This window comes from Acinonyx jubatus, chromosome B3, assembly GCF_027475565.1.
Source record: "Acinonyx jubatus isolate Ajub_Pintada_27869175 chromosome B3, VMU_Ajub_asm_v1.0, whole genome shotgun sequence".
Lineage (NCBI taxonomy): Eukaryota > Metazoa > Chordata > Mammalia > Carnivora > Felidae > Acinonyx > Acinonyx jubatus.
The window spans coordinates 108817294-108834535 of NC_069386.1; the positions used below are offsets into that span (position 1 = coordinate 108817294).

At 55.5% G+C, this 17242-nt stretch overlaps 2 protein-coding genes across 14 annotated transcripts in view; one reads left to right on the forward strand and one right to left on the reverse strand.

The window, feature by feature from the left end:
- The window catches only part of PLEKHG3 (pleckstrin homology and RhoGEF domain containing G3), a 41823-nt gene extending 38057 nt beyond the window's left edge, over positions 1-3766 (forward strand). For all 11 annotated transcript variants that reach the window (XM_053224561.1, XM_053224560.1, XM_053224554.1 and 8 more), the window contains 2 exons: positions 522-1920; positions 2395-3766. In XM_053224561.1, coding sequence (XP_053080536.1) covers positions 522-1920; positions 2395-3128 — 2133 coding nt within the window. In that variant the 3' untranslated portion in view covers positions 3129-3766. The remainder of the gene's footprint in view (positions 1-521; positions 1921-2394) is intronic.
- A 1454-nt stretch (positions 3767-5220) lies between these two features.
- SPTB (spectrin beta, erythrocytic) overlaps positions 5221-17242 on the reverse strand; it is a 127184-nt gene continuing 115162 nt past the window's right edge. For 2 of the 3 annotated variants that reach the window (XM_027065918.2, XM_053224553.1), the window contains exons 33-36: positions 11134-11384; positions 8664-8837; positions 8380-8422; positions 5221-8266 (exon numbers count right to left, since the gene is read on the reverse strand). In XM_027065918.2, the coding sequence (XP_026921719.2) occupies positions 8099-8266; positions 8380-8422; positions 8664-8837; positions 11134-11384 (636 nt within the window). In that variant the 3' untranslated portion in view covers positions 5221-8098. The remainder of the gene's footprint in view (positions 8267-8379; positions 8423-8663; positions 8838-11133; positions 11385-17242) is intronic. The other variant, XR_003422541.2, reaches the window with a different exon arrangement.

Below are 17242 nucleotides of genomic sequence, written 5' to 3' on the forward strand. Positions count from 1 at the left end.
TGCATAGGGCCAGAGGCTGGCTGGTAGGAGCCAGATGCCGGTCTTCACCCTCTGACAGGACTCTAGCATGGGGTCCTGTTGCGCTGTGGATCCTCATCCACACAGGAGGTCCTTACCCCTCAGGGAAGGTGGGTCTGAACCCAGAACAACCCCCATGTGGCCTCTAGGGCCTTAGGGAGCTGCCTCTCCATCAGGCATACCCTGTGTTGTATGCTCCCACCTTGTCCCTCTGGCTCTCAGGCAGGCTGCCACTGAGAGGTGCCAACACCACCCAATATGTGTTCTTAGAATTGTCCTTGGGTTTTACGACCCAAGCCCCCTCGCTGCATGATGGCTAGGGGTCATCACCACATTCCTCTCTCTAAGGACCCGTTTCCCCACTCGAGTTGTGCTCATTCTCATTGCCTTTGGTCCTAAACTGCATGCCCTCTCACTGAACCGAGAGAGCAGGTCATGCTGTCTGCTTATCCTTTGGATCTCATGAGGGAGGGTCTTGGCTCACATGAGTTCTGTTATCCCAGGTTGAGCCAGACCCTGAGCCTGAGACAGAGCAGGAAGTATTTGCTGCTGTGGAAGGTGCCAGCATCGAGGAGGTGCCCTCAGACATGGAGTCTCCAGAAGTCCTGGAAACACAGCTTGATGCCCACCAGGAGCTGCTGGGGATGGCCCCCCCGGGTGACATGGTGGACTTTGTGGTGGCCGAGAGCACCGAGGACCTTAAGACTCTGAGCAGTGAGGAGGAGGAGGAGGAGGACGTGGGTGCCACGCAGGAGCCTGAGAGCCTCCTGCCGCCCTCCGTGCTGGACCAGGCCAGCATCATTGCCGAGCGGTTCGTCAGCAGCTTCTCTCGGCGGAGCAGCCTGGCCCTGGAGGATGGCAAGGCCAGTGGCTTTGGGAGCCCGAGGCTGACAAGCCGGAGCAGCAGCGTGCTCAGCCTAGAGGGCAGCGAGAAGGGCTCGGCCCGGCGTGGCAGCACCACCGACGCCCTCGGCTCGCAGCCGCCCCCAGAGGTGGACAGCGGTGTGGGCGTGGCCACGGAGAGCAGCCCTTCGGTCAACGGGACGGAGCCCCCGAGCCCAGGCTGCCCTGCAGAGCCCGACAGGTCTTCCTGTAAGAAGAAGGAATCGTCACTCTCCACCCGAGACCGGCTGTTACTGGACAAGATCAAGAGCTACTATGAGAACGCGGAGCACCATGATGCGGGCTTTAGCATCCGGCGCCGAGAGAGCCTCTCCTACATCCCCAAAGGGCTGGTGAGGAACTCCGTTTCCAGATTCAACAGCCTTCCCAGGCCGGACGCAGAGCCCACGGCTCCTCTGGGGCACAGGAGGCAGGTGGGCTCCCGGCCGGCTTCGTGGGCTATGTTTGACCTCCCAGGCCCCGGCCAAGCGAGCGCTGGGGAGCCAGCTCCTATCACAGATGCTGAGTTCAGGCCGTCTTCAGAAATTGTAAAGATCTGGGAGGGAATGGAGTCTACCGGGGAGAGCTCTCACAAGGGGCCTGGCCAAGGCCAGGCCAATGGTTTTGACCTGCACGAACCGCTCTTCATCCTGGAGGAGCACGAACTGGGGGCCATCACCGAGGAGTCGGCCGCCGCCTCCCCTGAGAGTGCCTCCCCCACGGAGCGGCCCAGCCCGGCCCACCTGGCCCGGGAGCTGAAGGAGCTCGTGAAGGAGCTGAGTGGCGACGTCCAGGGGGAGCTGGTGGCTCCACTGCACCCGCGCATCGTCCAGCTCTCCCACGTGATGGATGGCCGCGTGAGCGAGCGAGTCAAGAACAAGGTCTACCAGCTGGCCCGCCAGTACAGCCTGCGGATCAAGAGCAAATCTGTGCCAGCCAGGCCACCGCTCCAATGGGGAAAGGCGGCTCCCACCATTCCCTGCCTGCAGGAGGAGGCTGGAGCACCCTCGGGCGGCAAAGGTACAGTGAGGGGGTGGGGAGTGGGCCCTTCCCGAAAGTCTGGGGTGGAAGAGCTTCTGAGGAGCAGGTTGGCTCCTGGAGGAAGGTGACCCTGTAGAACCATGACCAAAGAGAGGGCTGGACTCCACACACAGGGCGGTGCGTGGCCCTGCTGTAACACCCTCACCGCCCTCCCCCGGCCCTTCCTGTGGAGCAGAGACCTGGGGGAAACGTGGCCATGGGCCCACTCTTCCAGGGGAGGAAGCTCTCGTCTTTTCCTGTGACTCCTGACCCCACGTCCAACTGCCTTTTCCTCATTCTTCCCATTGCCCTCCGATAAAGGGGCCGTGGATGGTGAATGTGACTTCTCTGCCATCACAACCCAAACCCCAGTAAGCAGCCTTGCCTGGAGTGGGAGCAGAAGGCAGTTCTGAGTCCTCACTTGCCCTCTCCCCTCCTGCCCAGTGGGTCGGTCAGCTCACTCTCTCCCCACAGGTAAGAGAAAGCCGGTGCTGTCCCTCCTCAACGATGAGCAGACGGTGGCCCCGGAGCACAGCCCGCCCAAGCCCTGCTCTCCTCGGCATTGCTCCTTCAGCCCCACTGCTGCCAGCCCGAGGACCACCTCGCCTGGGGTCCGGCCCTCCTCTCGAAGCCCCCTCAGCCCTTTCGACACTGAGACCTTCAACTGGCCTGATGTCCGAGAGCTCTGCTCCAAGTACACCTCCCACGACGAGGCATTCCAGGCCGAGGGCGGCCGGCCCCGTGGCCAGCCTGTCAACCGGAGCCGCTCGGTGCCGGAGAACATGGTGGAGCCCCCTCTGGCGGGCAAGGTGGGCCGCTGCTGCAGCGTGGGCGCCAAGAGGGGCCGGGCAGACCCAGAGGCCACTCAGCCCCAGCCGCCTGGGGGATTGCCCCAAAGCAGGCCGGTCGGAGAGGAAGCCCTGTATGTCACCGCAGACCTCACCCTGGAGAACAACGGGCGGGTGATCGTCATGGAGAAGGGGCCTCTGCCCTGCCCCACTGCGGGGCTGGAGGAGGGCAGTGGGCAGAGACCAAGCTCACCAGCAGCCGCGGTGGGACAGGGGCTGGATTTCCAGGAGTCTGGGATTTCCAGGAGTCCAGAGTATTGGCCAAAGGAAGAGGGTCCCAGGGACCCAGTGGACCCAGGCCAGCAGGGCAGAGTGAGAAACCTGAGGGAGAAATTCCAGGCCTTGAACTCTGTAGGGTGATTCTGAGTCCAAGGAGAGGGAGGAGCCGTGTGGCTGCGGGGGGGACGGGGAGGGACCACGGCAGGCTTGCCCTCAGGCCTGGCTCACCCTGCTCACGAGGGCCCCTGGAAGAATGCTCCGGTGTACCCGGCAAGTGTCTTCACTGGGAACCGGCTGGTGCACCCCTGGGCTCGGGGCGACTTTCCACAGGCCCAGTTGAGCCTTTCTTCCCACCGAGGCCAGTGTGACCACTTCCCTTGTATATAGTTCTTTGGTGAGAAGCTGAATATTTAAGCTCTCCTCTTCCCAGGGAGAGCAAGTCGTGCTCAGGCCTCCAGTGTTGGGCTGACCACTGCCGGGCTGAGGCGCCCACCCGGAGGAGTCGTGGGGAGGTGGCCTGGGGAGGCTTTCCTCTTTGTGTCTTTTCTTAGGATCCAGGCAGGAACCAGGCCCATAATTTATTGCTTCCCATTCCGCGGTATATTTGTGTGTGCACGTGAGAGTTTGTGTGTGTTCTTTTGTTGTGGATTCCTCTCCCGTGAAGAATGTAACGCGCTCAGTTCAGGTACTTTTGTAGGTTGTCTTGCTGATCCTGTGGTTGTCACTAATGTATATACATTTCATTATTTGCCAATGGTTCAATAACCACTGCTGACCAACTGGCCTGTGTGTGGCTCCTCACTGGGCCTCACTGGGGGGGGACGGTTGATCAAGGCCAGGGATGTCTTAGGGAGGCGGGCTGCGGGGGTTGTTGCTGTCACAGTCACTCATTCGTCATCTGTGCTCACAAAGCATAAGGCACCAGGGTGCTCGCCGGGGAGGCTGGGGCAGCAGCATGTGCAGGAGGGAACTTGTTTTCTGTCTACCCCAGCCTGGCATCCTGTCGGTGGCGGGAGTTGGGGGTGGAGGGACCAGGCCAGGTTTTAGCTTCCTCAAGGACCAAAGTTCGACTAAACAAGGTGGGGGAAATGAACGTTTTTCTAACAGGCGGAAGTTTCCAACGTCTGGTGCCCTTTACTCTTCTCTCCCTCTCTAGTTCCCAAGAGACCTCCTAAAAGGCAAGGATTCTAAACTTGGAGCCTAGACATGTCTTGAGGTGGCCTGCAATATTGTGTAAAGAGAGCAAGTGCATTTTTTCTGGGATGGAACCTCAGTTTTCATCCCGTTCTCAAAGGGTCTTTTCTTTCTTGAAAGGGCTAGGAATGCCTGCCTGTTTCTAATTGGGCTTTCTTTCTGCCCTTTCTCTGTGGCGCACCAGCCTTGTTTGGCCCTGTTCCTGCAGGCGTGTGTTCCCACAGGTCTTGTGGGTCAGGGCTTCATGAGCTTCTGATCTCAGAGGACAGACTCGGCCTGAAGGCAGGTGTGCAGAGTCTAAAGAGGCCAAGGGAAGAATGGAGGCCAGGGGAGGCCTCTCCGAAGCAGCAGCAGACAGGGCTAGCCTGTGTTCTACCCATTGTCCTGAATGTTATGCGGTTTCCACAGTTGCTGAGGATAGAGGCGTGTGTTGGGGTATGACGCTCAGTAGCTATAAATTTACTGGAGTGAGAGGACGCCCAGGTTCTGGTCCCAACCTCTTGCCATTAACTAGCCGGGTCACCTGAAACTCTTGCTTTTTCCTTACCTACAAATCAAAGGAAATGGATGATGTACAGCTTGTCAAACTCCCTCAGACTTTTCAGGGGGTAGGGTCTGGGAAGTTGCAGTGAACACCTTCCCCAGGTGATCCGTAACCATCTAGGCGTGATGGTGAGCCCTGAACCAGCTCACTGGTTCTCACTACCAGTGAGAATGGTCAGTGGAGCCTTTTGAAAAATGGCGATGCCTGTTTCGCCCCTCTGGAGATGTGAGGGCCACATCTCCTCCCTCATGTGAGGGCTAAGTGAGGGCCAAGATCTCTGTCCAGAGCTCTGTGGGGGAAAGGCTTGCCGAACGCATGAATGAGCAAGCGCTCTCGGTCTCAGGCAAGGCACAGCTCCTGGGTGGTGGCCTAGGATTTTCCAGGGACAATCCAGAGAATCTGTCCCTTTGTCTCCATGGTGATACCCCCTTGCTCAACTACCCCTCCTTGGTCCAGTTCAGAGGGAAACAAAACCAGTCAAATCAGTGAGAAAGATGGAGCATTATTGATTTATTAGAAAAACTAGTAAATGGGTTTTCTCTGGTTGGTGGAAGCACATTTGAGCAGGTGGAGGACAAGGCCCCGCTGGCCCCAGGGCCAGCCCCAGATCGCGTGGTCTGTGCCCAACAGGGCTGCAGTCGTGTGTAGCTGCCTCCTCCTCCCTTGTGTCCTCCCTGAGCTTGCTTGTCCAAAGGACCAAGTCATATGGTCCTGGATCCCTGTCTGCTCCCACTAAAGGGAGGGGAGAGAGATCCAGGACCAACCTCGGGGACCCTGGTTGCCCTCCAATAGGCAGGAAAGAGAAATGGTGTGGTGGGGACGCTGGGCCTTCCACAAGCTTCCTGTTACTGGTGCTAGTTGTGGGGGCTGGGGGGAGGCCTGAGGACCCTCCATACGCCCCTCAGCCAATCAGTTCAGGCAGGGGGTGAAGGGGAAAGAGAGAGGGAAGGAGGACTGCCTGACCATGCCCAGAAGGAGCTTCGTGTAAGCTGCCCTGGGGAGGAAGCCTGTTGTGCTGGTGTGGACGGGAGCTGTGTCAACCTAGTTTGGGAATACCGTTAAAAGAGTGCAAAGTAGAAAATGGAAGGAGGGGAAAAAGAAACCTTGCCAGGGCACCAGGAGCTTAGCCCCAGGTGGCACAGTCTCCCAAAGCTGGGCTCCTGTAGGCTCAGTCCTGTTGGTTGAGTGCCTCGGGGCTTGCGTGATGGGAGAGGGATGTGTGGGGAGCTGGCAATAGAGGGGCCACATGCAGCTGGCTGCCAGTCTGGGGGACCCGGGGTGGTGAAATCCTACCTCTTCCTTTGGGATCCTTCCATTCTTTGGACTATGGAGTCACTTGCTGAAAATGTCTCACCTCAGTTGCAGCTTTGGCACACATGGAGGGGACAGGGTGGTCCTTGGTCTCCCTAAAGATTGGCCCAGGGAGAGGAGGAAGATTCTTGCCACTATCTGCCTTGGAGCAGGACATGCCCTCAGATGCACTAGAGGCCTTCTTCATCACCAGTTGAGTATGGTCACCTCACTGCCTCCTGCCTTGGTTTCCCCAGATGGAGAGAGAGGCTGGTGAATGGTATATACTAGCTTTCCTGTAGATGCAAAGAGGGATGCAGAGAGGCCAAGTGAAGACCCTGGCTCTAAAGGTGGGGCCACCTGATCTGGGGGTGCTGGGCTCTATTGGAGAACTTCCCTCCTGTTCTTGTCTGCTGAAGTTAGCTTCCCCTTGGCAGGGTGGTATTGGTCTCTAAGCTGTGCCTGCACTAGGGGCTCCTGGGAAGGCCTAGTGACTCTGGATGCCTACCCTTGGAGTTGCTACGTGGGCCTCACTCACATCCAGAGGAATCATCTGGGTGTGTCTGAGCCTCCTCATGGGGAAGGTAATGGAACAGCAGCCCCTGGGACTTTTATGGTCTCTTCAGGGGTAGTGGTGCCCCCAGCATGACCCCTCTTTTGGACCTAACCCCAGTCCGGACGCTGGGCTGGCACTGTATTGCTTTCAGGGTGCTGGAGGAGATCCTTGTTGGAACGAGTGCCCTCTTCCCTCCAGAAGTCTGACCTTAACAGCATGGGGAAGGCTATCCCTGGGCAAATAGGTTGTTGCAGGCCTCCTTTAGGCTATGCTTTGGGAAGGGGGGAGGGGTGTTGGACGTTGGGTGACCTCTGCACCCATGTGACTTTGCCACGACCCAAGGCCAGGACCTTCAGGAGAAGCGGAGCAAGGGGTGCCATACCCTCAGGGCCCAAACCCAGCATTTGTCCCAGCTGTCCAGGGGTTGTGTTATATGGGAGGTAATACCCAGGTATGGTTCCTTTTGCCACCCCAGAGTGACAGGTCATGAACTTTGCTGTCCGTCCAGCCAGCACCCTCAGATGGTACCAGCTGCAGACAGGACACACTGGGCATTGGGCTTTGGGCTGCTTTGCTGTAGGTGCTGGGGCATTTTTCTTGTATCTAGGAATCTGTACTGTCTCCCTGAGGGGCCCTGGGGCTGAATTGTACTGTGCTGGTTTGGTGGGGAGGTGGGGAGGGTCCTAGAGTGGAGAGGCAGAGCCTTGGGCAGTGTCCAGGTCTGTCTGTCTCCTTCACCTCTGAGCCTTACGCTGCTCTGTTGTTTTAAGAAGACCAGCTTGAGAGCTTTTACCTCCCTTTTACCACCTGTGGTGGTAGCAGAGGGCACCGGAGGCAGCCTGAGGCCCTTGCATATAAGACCCACCAACCTTGGACTGCACCGTTTTTTTGTTTGTTTTGGTGAGAGAAAGAAGAGGGATCAGGTGGCCCTTGAAGTGAGAGTCCCAGTTCTGAGGAAGCCCAGTGGGGAGGAGGCCCATTGTGTCCTCTGGGTCCCCAGGGGCCCCTTGCCTAGAGCTAGAGCCCTGTGTGGTTACCTGAAGCTCCTTCCTCATGCCCCTAAGGGGCAGGTCAGGCGTTTCCAGTGTCCTCTTCTCTTTCCCTGGCTGTGACCAAAGGGGAGGTGGCCCCAAGCAAGATCTGCTTTGGGAGTGGGCAGCGTCTGAGGAACCTCTTCTCTCTTTTCCAGCTTTTATGGGGCTTGGGGGTTGGAGGGCCCTCATACTGGAGGAGGGGTGTGGGAGAGGAAGGCCTGTGCCTGGGAAACCATTTCCTGCCACAGGGGTCCCTGGCCTTCCCCCCGGACCGGGACTGCACGAAGGCGGAGGCAGGCGTCAGCCGGAGGGCGGAGGCAGGGATCGCGGCACAGCGGGCCCAGGCCACCGGATTGCAGGCGCAGGCAGGCGCAGGCAGCGGGTGGCCCGGGCGGTGGGCTGCGGGGAGGACCGGCCCGGGCTGAGGCCCGAGGCCCCAGGCGCCCCGCCAGTCCCTGCACAGCTCGGTCCTGCTGGCGGGGCTCCAGAGAGGCTACTTCTTTTTGGGGAAGAAGCTGAATCTCTTCTCCTTGTCTTTCTTGCCAAGGCTGGCGTCGGGGCCGGTGATGGAGGGCAGGGGCAAGCTCTGGGCCTTCACGCGGATGCTCTGGGATTCGTTGATGGCGGTGCTCACGCCCTGCAGCCAGGACAGCATCTCCTCCTGCAACGCAGAAGGGTCATGGGCCACAAAGGAGGGGGCTGCCCCTGGGACTTCTGAGGGAGCCACCTGCTGCTTTGTCAGCAAGAGTCTGGGCTAGGCTGCCCTGTACTTACCTCATCCTTGCCATGGAAGAGCCACTCGCTGCCATTGCTCAGCCTAGGACAAAAAAAGGTTTCCTGCCATGTGGCCACCTCTGCCTGGACAGAGGGCTGGCTCACCCCACAGACCCAAGCCTCCCCCTGACCACAACCCTCAGAGGCAGGTAAAAATCTGGACCATCAGCCTCTTTGATTTGAAAAATGCTAGGCCTGGAGCTGGTCTCCTACAGGGGCCCCTGTCCAGCCACTGATGCCAAACTAAGCCTGCAGGGAATGGGCACGGGCCAGGAGGGCCTCACCTCAGCTTGAAGACATGCTTCTTCTTCTTATAGTTGGCAGCAATCTCACAGATGGCGTGTCTCAGGGCCAGGGGTTCCTCCCCATGGTAGGGCACCCCCAGGGCCAGGTTCTTGGCGTCCTTGTAGAAGGTCAGTTCGCTGTTCCGGAGAACACAGTACAGGTTGTTCCAGGACCTGTGGAAACAGGCAGGCAGGTCCCCCACGGTCCGGTTATGACAGCTCTGTAATGAATTCTAGCTTTACCATTTTGTAAAAAATTAGTATACTAGGGGCGCCTGGGTGGCTCATTTCGTTGGGCATCTGACTCTTGGTTTTGGCTCAGGGCATGATCTCGCGGTTTCATGGGTTCGAGCCCCACATCAGGCTCTGTGCTGGCGGCAGAGACTGCTTGGGATTCTCTCTCTCCCCCTCTCTACTCCTCCCCCACTCCTGCTGTCTCAATCTCTCTCAAAATAAACTTACAAAAAAAATAGTAACACATTTTATGGTTAAGAAAGGAAATAAAAATCATCTGCCTGTAATTCCACCATCAAAAGCTACTGTTAACATTTTACATATTCTAGTCTTTTCTATTCACACATTCACATTTTCTTCTATTCACATATATAATGAAAATTGGGTTATACTGAATATTTAATTTCATATCCTTTTATTTATATCCTTTTAAGATTATCACTATATCATGAGTGTTTTCCCATATCCTTCAAATCTTTCCCCAAAATAATTTTCAATTGCTATCTGGTATCCCACCATATATACAAATAATCCCTTTATTGGTGGGCCTTGTAATTACTGGAAATTCAAACAGTGCAGTTTAAACAGCAATGGGATAAACATTCATGCATAAATGTTTGCTATAGCTCTGATCTTACCTCGAGATAAATTTCTAAAAGTAGAATTATTGAGTCTAAGACCAATAGTGTAAAACTTAACCTTGCAAAGCACTTGAGCATCCATTAGCATGTTTGATCCTTACCACACAACTGTGAAGTGAACAGAGCAGGGTTTTGTCGATGGAAATATGCACGGTATACTGCACCAGCACTTTTTAAAGATACATACTTGTGCAAATCAAGACTCAGCTGATGTTTGGGAGATGAGCTCATAAGCTAATGTGTGGGCTGACCTGAGCTCCTTGACTGGCCAATGGGAAACAGGTTGCCTTTTTACCTCTCACAGTAATGAATGCTGGGAAACATTAAGCTTTTCTTACTCCTCCTCTTCCTTCCCCGCCCCCCCCGCCCGCCTCCCAACCCCCATTGCTCTCTTTCTCCTCCCTCCCTTTGGAAAGCAGGAAGGTGAAGAATTTTGGGGCACATGGGGAAGAAGGACTGCAAGTTCAGAGAGAGAACTTGACCTGTACTGTACAAGCTGGCTGCAGAGCCATTTTTACAGAGCCCAGCTTTCTGACACCCAGAGGGAGATCCTCCAGGAAGGGTCAGGGACCTTTCCTCTAGCCCTCACCACCTTCCTTGAGCTTGTAGCCCAAGTAAGGCAGTTGCTGAGAAGGAGCTGGGTCTTATCCTGCTTTAAACAAATGACTTCTCTGAAATTCTGTTTTTCTATCTGGAAAATAGAATCTTCAATAGCACAGAGCAGTTGTGAAGATTTTAGCATGGTAGGTGCTCAGTCAATGCTAGTTTCTCCTTTTCTGGTGGACTCTGTATAAACAATAGACTTCTTCAGGGTGGTTGGTCCCCAAAATTCATTTTTGAAATTTGAATTAGTTTTTTAGCCTGTCTCCCCAGTACGGGCTCTGTGTGCAGCCCTGGAGCCCTGGGAATGTGGCTGCTTCAATCTCTCAAAGCTGTCCTGTGTCCCTGGGACCCTGGAAAGCTCCCCAAAAAACAGAGGCCCCCAGGGACCTTGGGTAGAAGCAGCTCTGGACAGACCGAATTCAAGGACATAACTGCCTCAGGGCCAGGAAAGGGCACAGCCTTCGAATGAGTTCCTCAGGGTCACAGAATTGCTGTATGACAGCACTGGGAGGGACCTCCAGAAGGCATGTATGCCAACCCCATTCTTCCTATTTTACAGCGGGGGAAACTGAGGCCCAGATTTGTTAAAAAGTGGGACTTGGTCAAGGATATGTTGTTACTGCCAAGACGTACCTACCTGTTACCCAGCCCTGGATTAAGAAAAACTAGTATTATTGAGAACCTACTCTGTGTCAGGCTCAGTATCTGTACCCAAGAGGCATGCTATCATCATCGTTATCCCTGTTTTGCAAATGGGGAAACGAAGGCTGAGTAACTTGTACGAGGGTGTAGGATTTGAACTCAGGACTGGAACTGAAGATAGGCTTTTCCCATCATGCCAAGTAGCCCCTAGGCTGGCCCAAAGGGGTGCTCAGACCAGAGACAAAGGGCACCCTCTCTCCCAACACATACCCATGCTGCTGAGGCTCTGTTGGTGGAGAAGTCCTTGGGAGCCGCCCCCCCTACCAGCAGGTGGCCCCTGCCTCACATACCTGTTGGATGCCTTCTTATTGGGCCCCTCCAGGTCATGCTTTCGGCCCAGGTAGCCCTCCATCTGCACACTGTACCCGTGGTCCCGCTGGACTGGCAGCGTTGTAGGTTCGTCACCCTCGCTCAGAGGCGTGTCCAGGACTTTATAGAGAGGCTCGGTGGTGGGCCTCTCATCCCCACTGGATTTCTCCTCCTGTGGCCCTGGAGGGGGTGGCGGCTGCAGGTCCTGAGGCCACTGCCTCTCTTCTTCCCCCTGCTCAGGGTCATATGGGAGGAGCACACCTTGCTGGGGGTTCAGACCCAGGGGTGGCTACTCGGCAGGATTGGGAAGTCTGAGGTCCCCTCCTGACCTTGCTTCCTTACTGCTGTGTGCCTCCTGGTTTTCCCTTGACTTGCTGAGCCACCTGGTCTGCTTCTCTTAGACCCCGCCCATGCCTCTAGTTCCATTCCCACTCCCTCACCTTTCAACATAGTGACAGGAGGTTCTTAGAATGAGCTGAGGGGCCTAGGTGATGATTTCACTGCTGGGGGTTTCCAATGCAGCTGGCAAAGCCCTGGATCACTGCTGGCTCCAGGCCCCCCACCCCTGCTTCAGCAGGGGTGCTCCGACTCCAACTGAGTTGTATATAGGCTCTGGCAAGATTGCATAAGAAAGGTGCTATTCAACTGGAGCGTTGAATGGGACCTCTGCTGGTACCTGCTCTGGCTGAGGCCCCAGAGCTAAGGGGTCAGGCCCTCAGTCCCCCTACCACCTTACAAAGGGAGAACCTAGATCCTCCCGGGTCAAGGTGCAGGACCAACTGGCCCTGCTCCCAGCACTGGACAGGGATTTGTTGCGAGTAGGGCAGTGCTTCCTAACCCTGGTTGCCTTCTACAGTCCCCAACTTCAACAAAATACACCCTGGAGTGGGGTCAGCACATTGGTATTTCTGAATAAGCTTTTCATGCTCTCTAATGAGCAGCTGAAGTGGAGAATCCCCAGGTTAGGAGCCATCACTCCAGGGAAAAGCTGTGGCTTTCACCTCTCTGCACTTCCCTTTGCAGGGTGGGGTGCTCCTGCCCCTACCTAGCCCAACGAGGGGCCTCCATGCCCAGGAGAAGGGGAGCCGACCTATACCCCAGCCGACCTATACCAACGCAGAGGCATTGGTGATCTGCCTTTGTGCCCTGTTGCAGAAGAGGGGAGGATGGATGAGGGTAGCAGGGGGGCAGCCAGCCTCTCCCTGCCAGGTAGGGCACAGAGGAGTGTGTGCCAAATGGGCACCAATGCAGGCAGCCTAGCTTGAGCCATCTGGCTAGGACCCTGTCTCCAAGGCCTGACTATTGGAGACCTTACAGCACCAGGTGGGAAGGGTCCTATGCCTCGTCTGGATGCCTGAAGGACCAAGGACATCACCCAGGAGGATCAGAACCTCCCCATGCAGTAGAGACTGCCCCCTTTTCTACTCCCTACTTCTTGCCCCACAACTGAAGGTGGAGGCCTGGAGGAGCCAGAGAAGAGCAGAGACCCTGTGCTCCCCATTGTGGGTCCTTTAGACCATGGATCAAACCTGAAATAGAGAAATGGAGGATGAGAGAATGTGGACACTACCCTGGATAGCAGATTGAAGGTTTAAACTGAAACAGACTGGGTAGGCTTTTCAGCAGATGGAAGTGACCAAGGACTGCCTGAGATGGTACGAAGGAATGGAAGGAGAGGCTCAATGGAGAGGTCTGAGGCAGTGATTGGAGGAAGGGTAAAGCTGGTCATGTTTGTATTCCATCAAATTAGGACGGTCCAATAAACAGTTTTAAGTTGGCGGTCCAGTAAGATCTCATTTAAAGAAAGGATAACATGACCGAAAAGTTTGAAAACCACTAACCTAGTCTACTGCCTTCAATCTACAAGGAAATCTATTCTCAGAGAGGTTAAGTGACTTACCCAAGGTCACATAGCTAACAGGTATCAAAAGAGCATGCACTCCAGAATTAGAAAACCTGAGTTTTTATCACATTGTTAGGTCTTTCATCTTTTCCTTAGAGCCCCTTGAGCGCTGTGACTGGTTCACACTCCTCTTTACGCATCTGCAGTACTTGTATGTTCAAGTGTCTGCAGTGAGCTAGCACTGGCCACAGGGATTTAGAGGCCTCAAAGCACTGCCTGGGTCATCTAGCACGGTAGAAGGGCAAAGTTGGCAGGGATGAGCCTGGGAGCCTGGGTTTGTGCTTTTTCTTTGGACTCAATCAAGCCAACCTCTGACTTGGGTATAAAGGTTGGGAGGCGGATTATTAATGCAGAAGGTAAAGCCTCTTTCCACCCCCTACCTCTCCATCTGGCTGCACTGCTCCCCTTCATCCTGGGCCAGAGTGTTCCCTGCACCTGCCATGGGGTGTCAGAGAAGACCCTCTGCCACGTTTGCCTCTCAGCCTCTACCCTCCTAGGACTGGTTTTACTAGGCACTGTCCACATATTCTTCCTATACTTACATTCTCTTAACATTTCTGAACTGTCTCTGGGGAAAAAAAAAAAAAAAAGGCAGATTTTTCCAGGACTGCCTCCCAACTTAATCTCAACCTTTCTTCTGCTTCCTCCTAATGAGTGCCTGACCCACATCCCCTAGCAGGTACGTACAGAGGACCTGGCCTGTGTGATCAAAAGTTAAATGGCCAGGTTACGGGTTTTAGAAAATGGGAGTTTCCAATGTATGCAAACATTTCTTCTGTGCCCTTGACTATTCATGTGGAATAGACTGCCCTGAAGGCCAAGGCTGAGAAGGAGCTGAGGGTGAGGGTGTGGGGTAGAAGTGTCTGGCGGCTGCTGGCTGCCTCCCAGGCCCAGAGCTGGCAGCGCTGCTCTTCTGGGCTAAGGAAGGAGCCACAGATGAGAAAGATGGGGCATGGTTTTGGCCAGAGGGACCTTCCTTGCCCAGGCTCCAGGAGGAAATCTTCGTGCTGTCTTCTAAAAGGAAGTTGGGGAAGGGAGGGGAGGTGGTGACTGTCGTCCTGCTGCTGCCCCCCAAAACCGTGCCATACTTTCATATGGAGATTCTGCCTTGCCCTACAGGGGAGGGGCTGTGGCCCAGAGCTGGCTACTTGTGTGGCTGTAGGGAGAGGCAGGTTCTGCCGAAGGGCCCTGGAGAGATGGTCCAAGAGTCCCTTCTGTCCTCTGTGTTGTAAGGTGGAAAGCCTGCTGCTTCAGCCCTTAGATCACAAGGAAGATGCACAGATTATAGCTACAGTGCTGAGGGTGCCTAGCCTGGAGACACCACCCACCGGAGCTGGGGACACTCAAAGAGGGGGACTGGAGGAAATTCTAGGTGTCAGGCTGGAGCAGCTGGGAGTCTAGACTTTAAGTGGAGGTGACAGCCTGCAGGAGAATGGGCCAAGGCGGGGGCTGGATATAGGAGGGTGCTGCCTGTAGCGTGGAGGTTTGGGGCACAGGTGGGTGAAGCAGGGGCATCTGAGAGGAGGGCGTGTGAGCCGGCTGCTGGGATCATGATGTCAGAGGAGGGCAGGGGGCAGGCAGCATTGGCTGCTGGTAGGGGACATCAGGGGAGGAAAGGCACAGGCAGGAGAGGCTTTTAGGATGTCTGAGGATTGCAGTCAAACAGGGAGAGGCCCGGGTTCCTGACGGGCAGGAAATGGCCACCTTTTCAGGGTCTTTTCAGCTTGACTTTTTAGCATATTGCCTTCCTAGGAAGCTGGCTTGGGCAGGGGAAGTAGGCAGAGCCTTGAGGGTCTTCTCCACAAAGGAGGCTCAAGAATAGAAGAAGGGGGACAAGATGGGTGCATTTCTGCTCTGGACTAAAGGAGATGGAGGTGTGCTTCCATGCCCGGACGGGGGTGTAGAAGACAGCAGACAGACAACTAACACTCCAGTCCCCGGGAGAAAAATAACCTGGCCTGTGACCACAGGGTGTTTTGGAGTTTCTAGAAGATGCTCAGTGAGCCCAGATGTATTAACAAGCAAGGAAACGCAAGTGAGGGGGCTTGTCCCTAAAGGAGATATTGATAAGCGAGAACCAGGGTGTGAGGGTGCACCCAGGAAGAGGCCATTCCTCCTTGTGGTGCGATCGTCTTGCCTGCTGATCTCATGGCAGGGACTCAGCCCAGAGTGTATACGTAGGGGTATCTAGGGAGAGATGCTCCAGGAAGGCTGGTTTGGGAGGGCTCTGGCAATGGGTGTTAGAATTCACATGGAGGATGCTTCATTTAAGAAGATGAAGGACCGTAGTGAGGAACAGACAAAAAATGAAGACTGGAAATAATCTACTAGGTGCCAGATGTTCTACCTACATTCTCTCTTCCGATCCTCACAGTCTGAGGCAGGTATCATCCCTATCCCTATTTTACAGATTCGGAAAAGTGGGGTCAGGGAGGAGTAACTTGTTCAGCCACACATCTAGTGAGTGAGGAGTTGAAGCAGAGCTGTCTGGTCCCTTCCTCCTACGGAATCCTGCTGCAGAAGGGGCGGGGTACTGTTGCTCCAGAGGAGAGCACCCAATGTGGTTCCTGCTCTACATTTGTAAGACGAGTCAGAAAACACCTGAACGGGCCAGAAGAGGGGCTTGGTGCTGGACGACACCTACTGCTGGATGCCTTAGGCAACCAAGTCGTGCTTCAACTGGGCTGGAGGAAAGCTGGCCACTTCTGTAGCCGAGAATTGCATTCTCCCCCAGTGTCTGATGTCTGGATGCTTGTCCTCTGGGTAAGGGGTGGGAAGGACTGTGGGCAGGCAGGTTGGGAAGACTGTTCAGAAGACAGCTGTTTGCAGGAGAAGAAAAAGATTGTTGAGTTGAGAGCAGCCAAAGAAATCAAGAGATGGGAACTCAGGGCGAGCAGAGACAAATGCCTCCAGAGGGAAGGCAGGAGCAGCTGGGGTGGAGAGATGGGATGAGCCATCAGTCCATCTGAGATGACAACTGGGAAACCAGGGAAGATGACAGGAGGAGCCACCAGGTGAAGAGAGGGGAAAGGAGAGGGGAGTGTGCAGGGTCCCCTCAAACAGGGAGGGGAGGACCTGGTCCACCGCCCTCGTGGATGGGAGGCTTCTTTGGGAGTGGTCTTCACCATTCCTACCACTGGCTCTTCCGGACCTGCCCTGGAGAAGCTGGTGGCTCCTCCATCCTGCTGTGATTCGGAAAGACTAAAGAGTTAGAAGATGCCCGCACTCCCCCCCCCCCCCATCCAGATCTTACGCCCAGTGGTCAAGTTGGCAGCTTCAAACCCCTTTTCTGAGATGCCTCCAATGTTAACGGAGTTCCGTCCTGAGTCCATCAGTATCTGGGATGCTCTGAAACACAGCTTGGAAGGAAGAATGCAGAGGCAGCCTTTGGAGCAGCCAGGCCAGGAAGATCACATGTGGCCAAGCATGGAAAGCTGGGCACACCCAGTGGTGGACACAGGTCCAGAAAGAGCCTGGAGTATCAGGGTGCAGTGCCAGACTGTAGGCAGACCCCTCCCTGCCGCCCCCCACACCCACTGATTCAGGCATCCTGGGGAGACAGGGCCACGCCCAGGTTTAGGGGAAAACAGAGACCTTTCCAGGTCCCTTCTGCTCATTAGGAACAAATAGGATTCACACAGGATGAAAAATGCCTGAAGCAGCAAGCAGTTCCTTTGGGCCTCACGGGGCGGGGAGAAAGGACTGGAACACTTGCTCGGGCAAGAAGAGACACAGCTGCTCCACACATCCCCACATCCCTTCCATCCAAGGACGTGGAACCTCTGGTTGCTGATTACAGCTTCAGGCTGCCCGCCAGGAGGGCTGTTCTGAGGAGAGCCTGGGGGTGGGTGGTGGGGGTAGGGGCGACAGCTGCTGGAGCCAGCCAGGCACCTTCTGAAAGGTATGCCTGCTCAGCTCCTGGGGCACGTCCCTCCCATTTCCAAGCGCTGGTTACTGCCCTCAAGCTGCGGCAACCTCTGAAATTCTGGAAGGGAGAGGCGAGGGACCTAGACTCCCCACATTTACCCCTAATGAGATGCCCGTCCTCTCCCAGGCAGCCAGCTGCAGGCAGTCTTGGAAGGTCATGGGAAGAGTGACGTCTGTGAGCTGCACTTGGGTAAGAATCTTTCCTGACAACCTGATGAAGGGACCTGATAATGACCAGCACCCAGCAGTTGCTTTCCAGA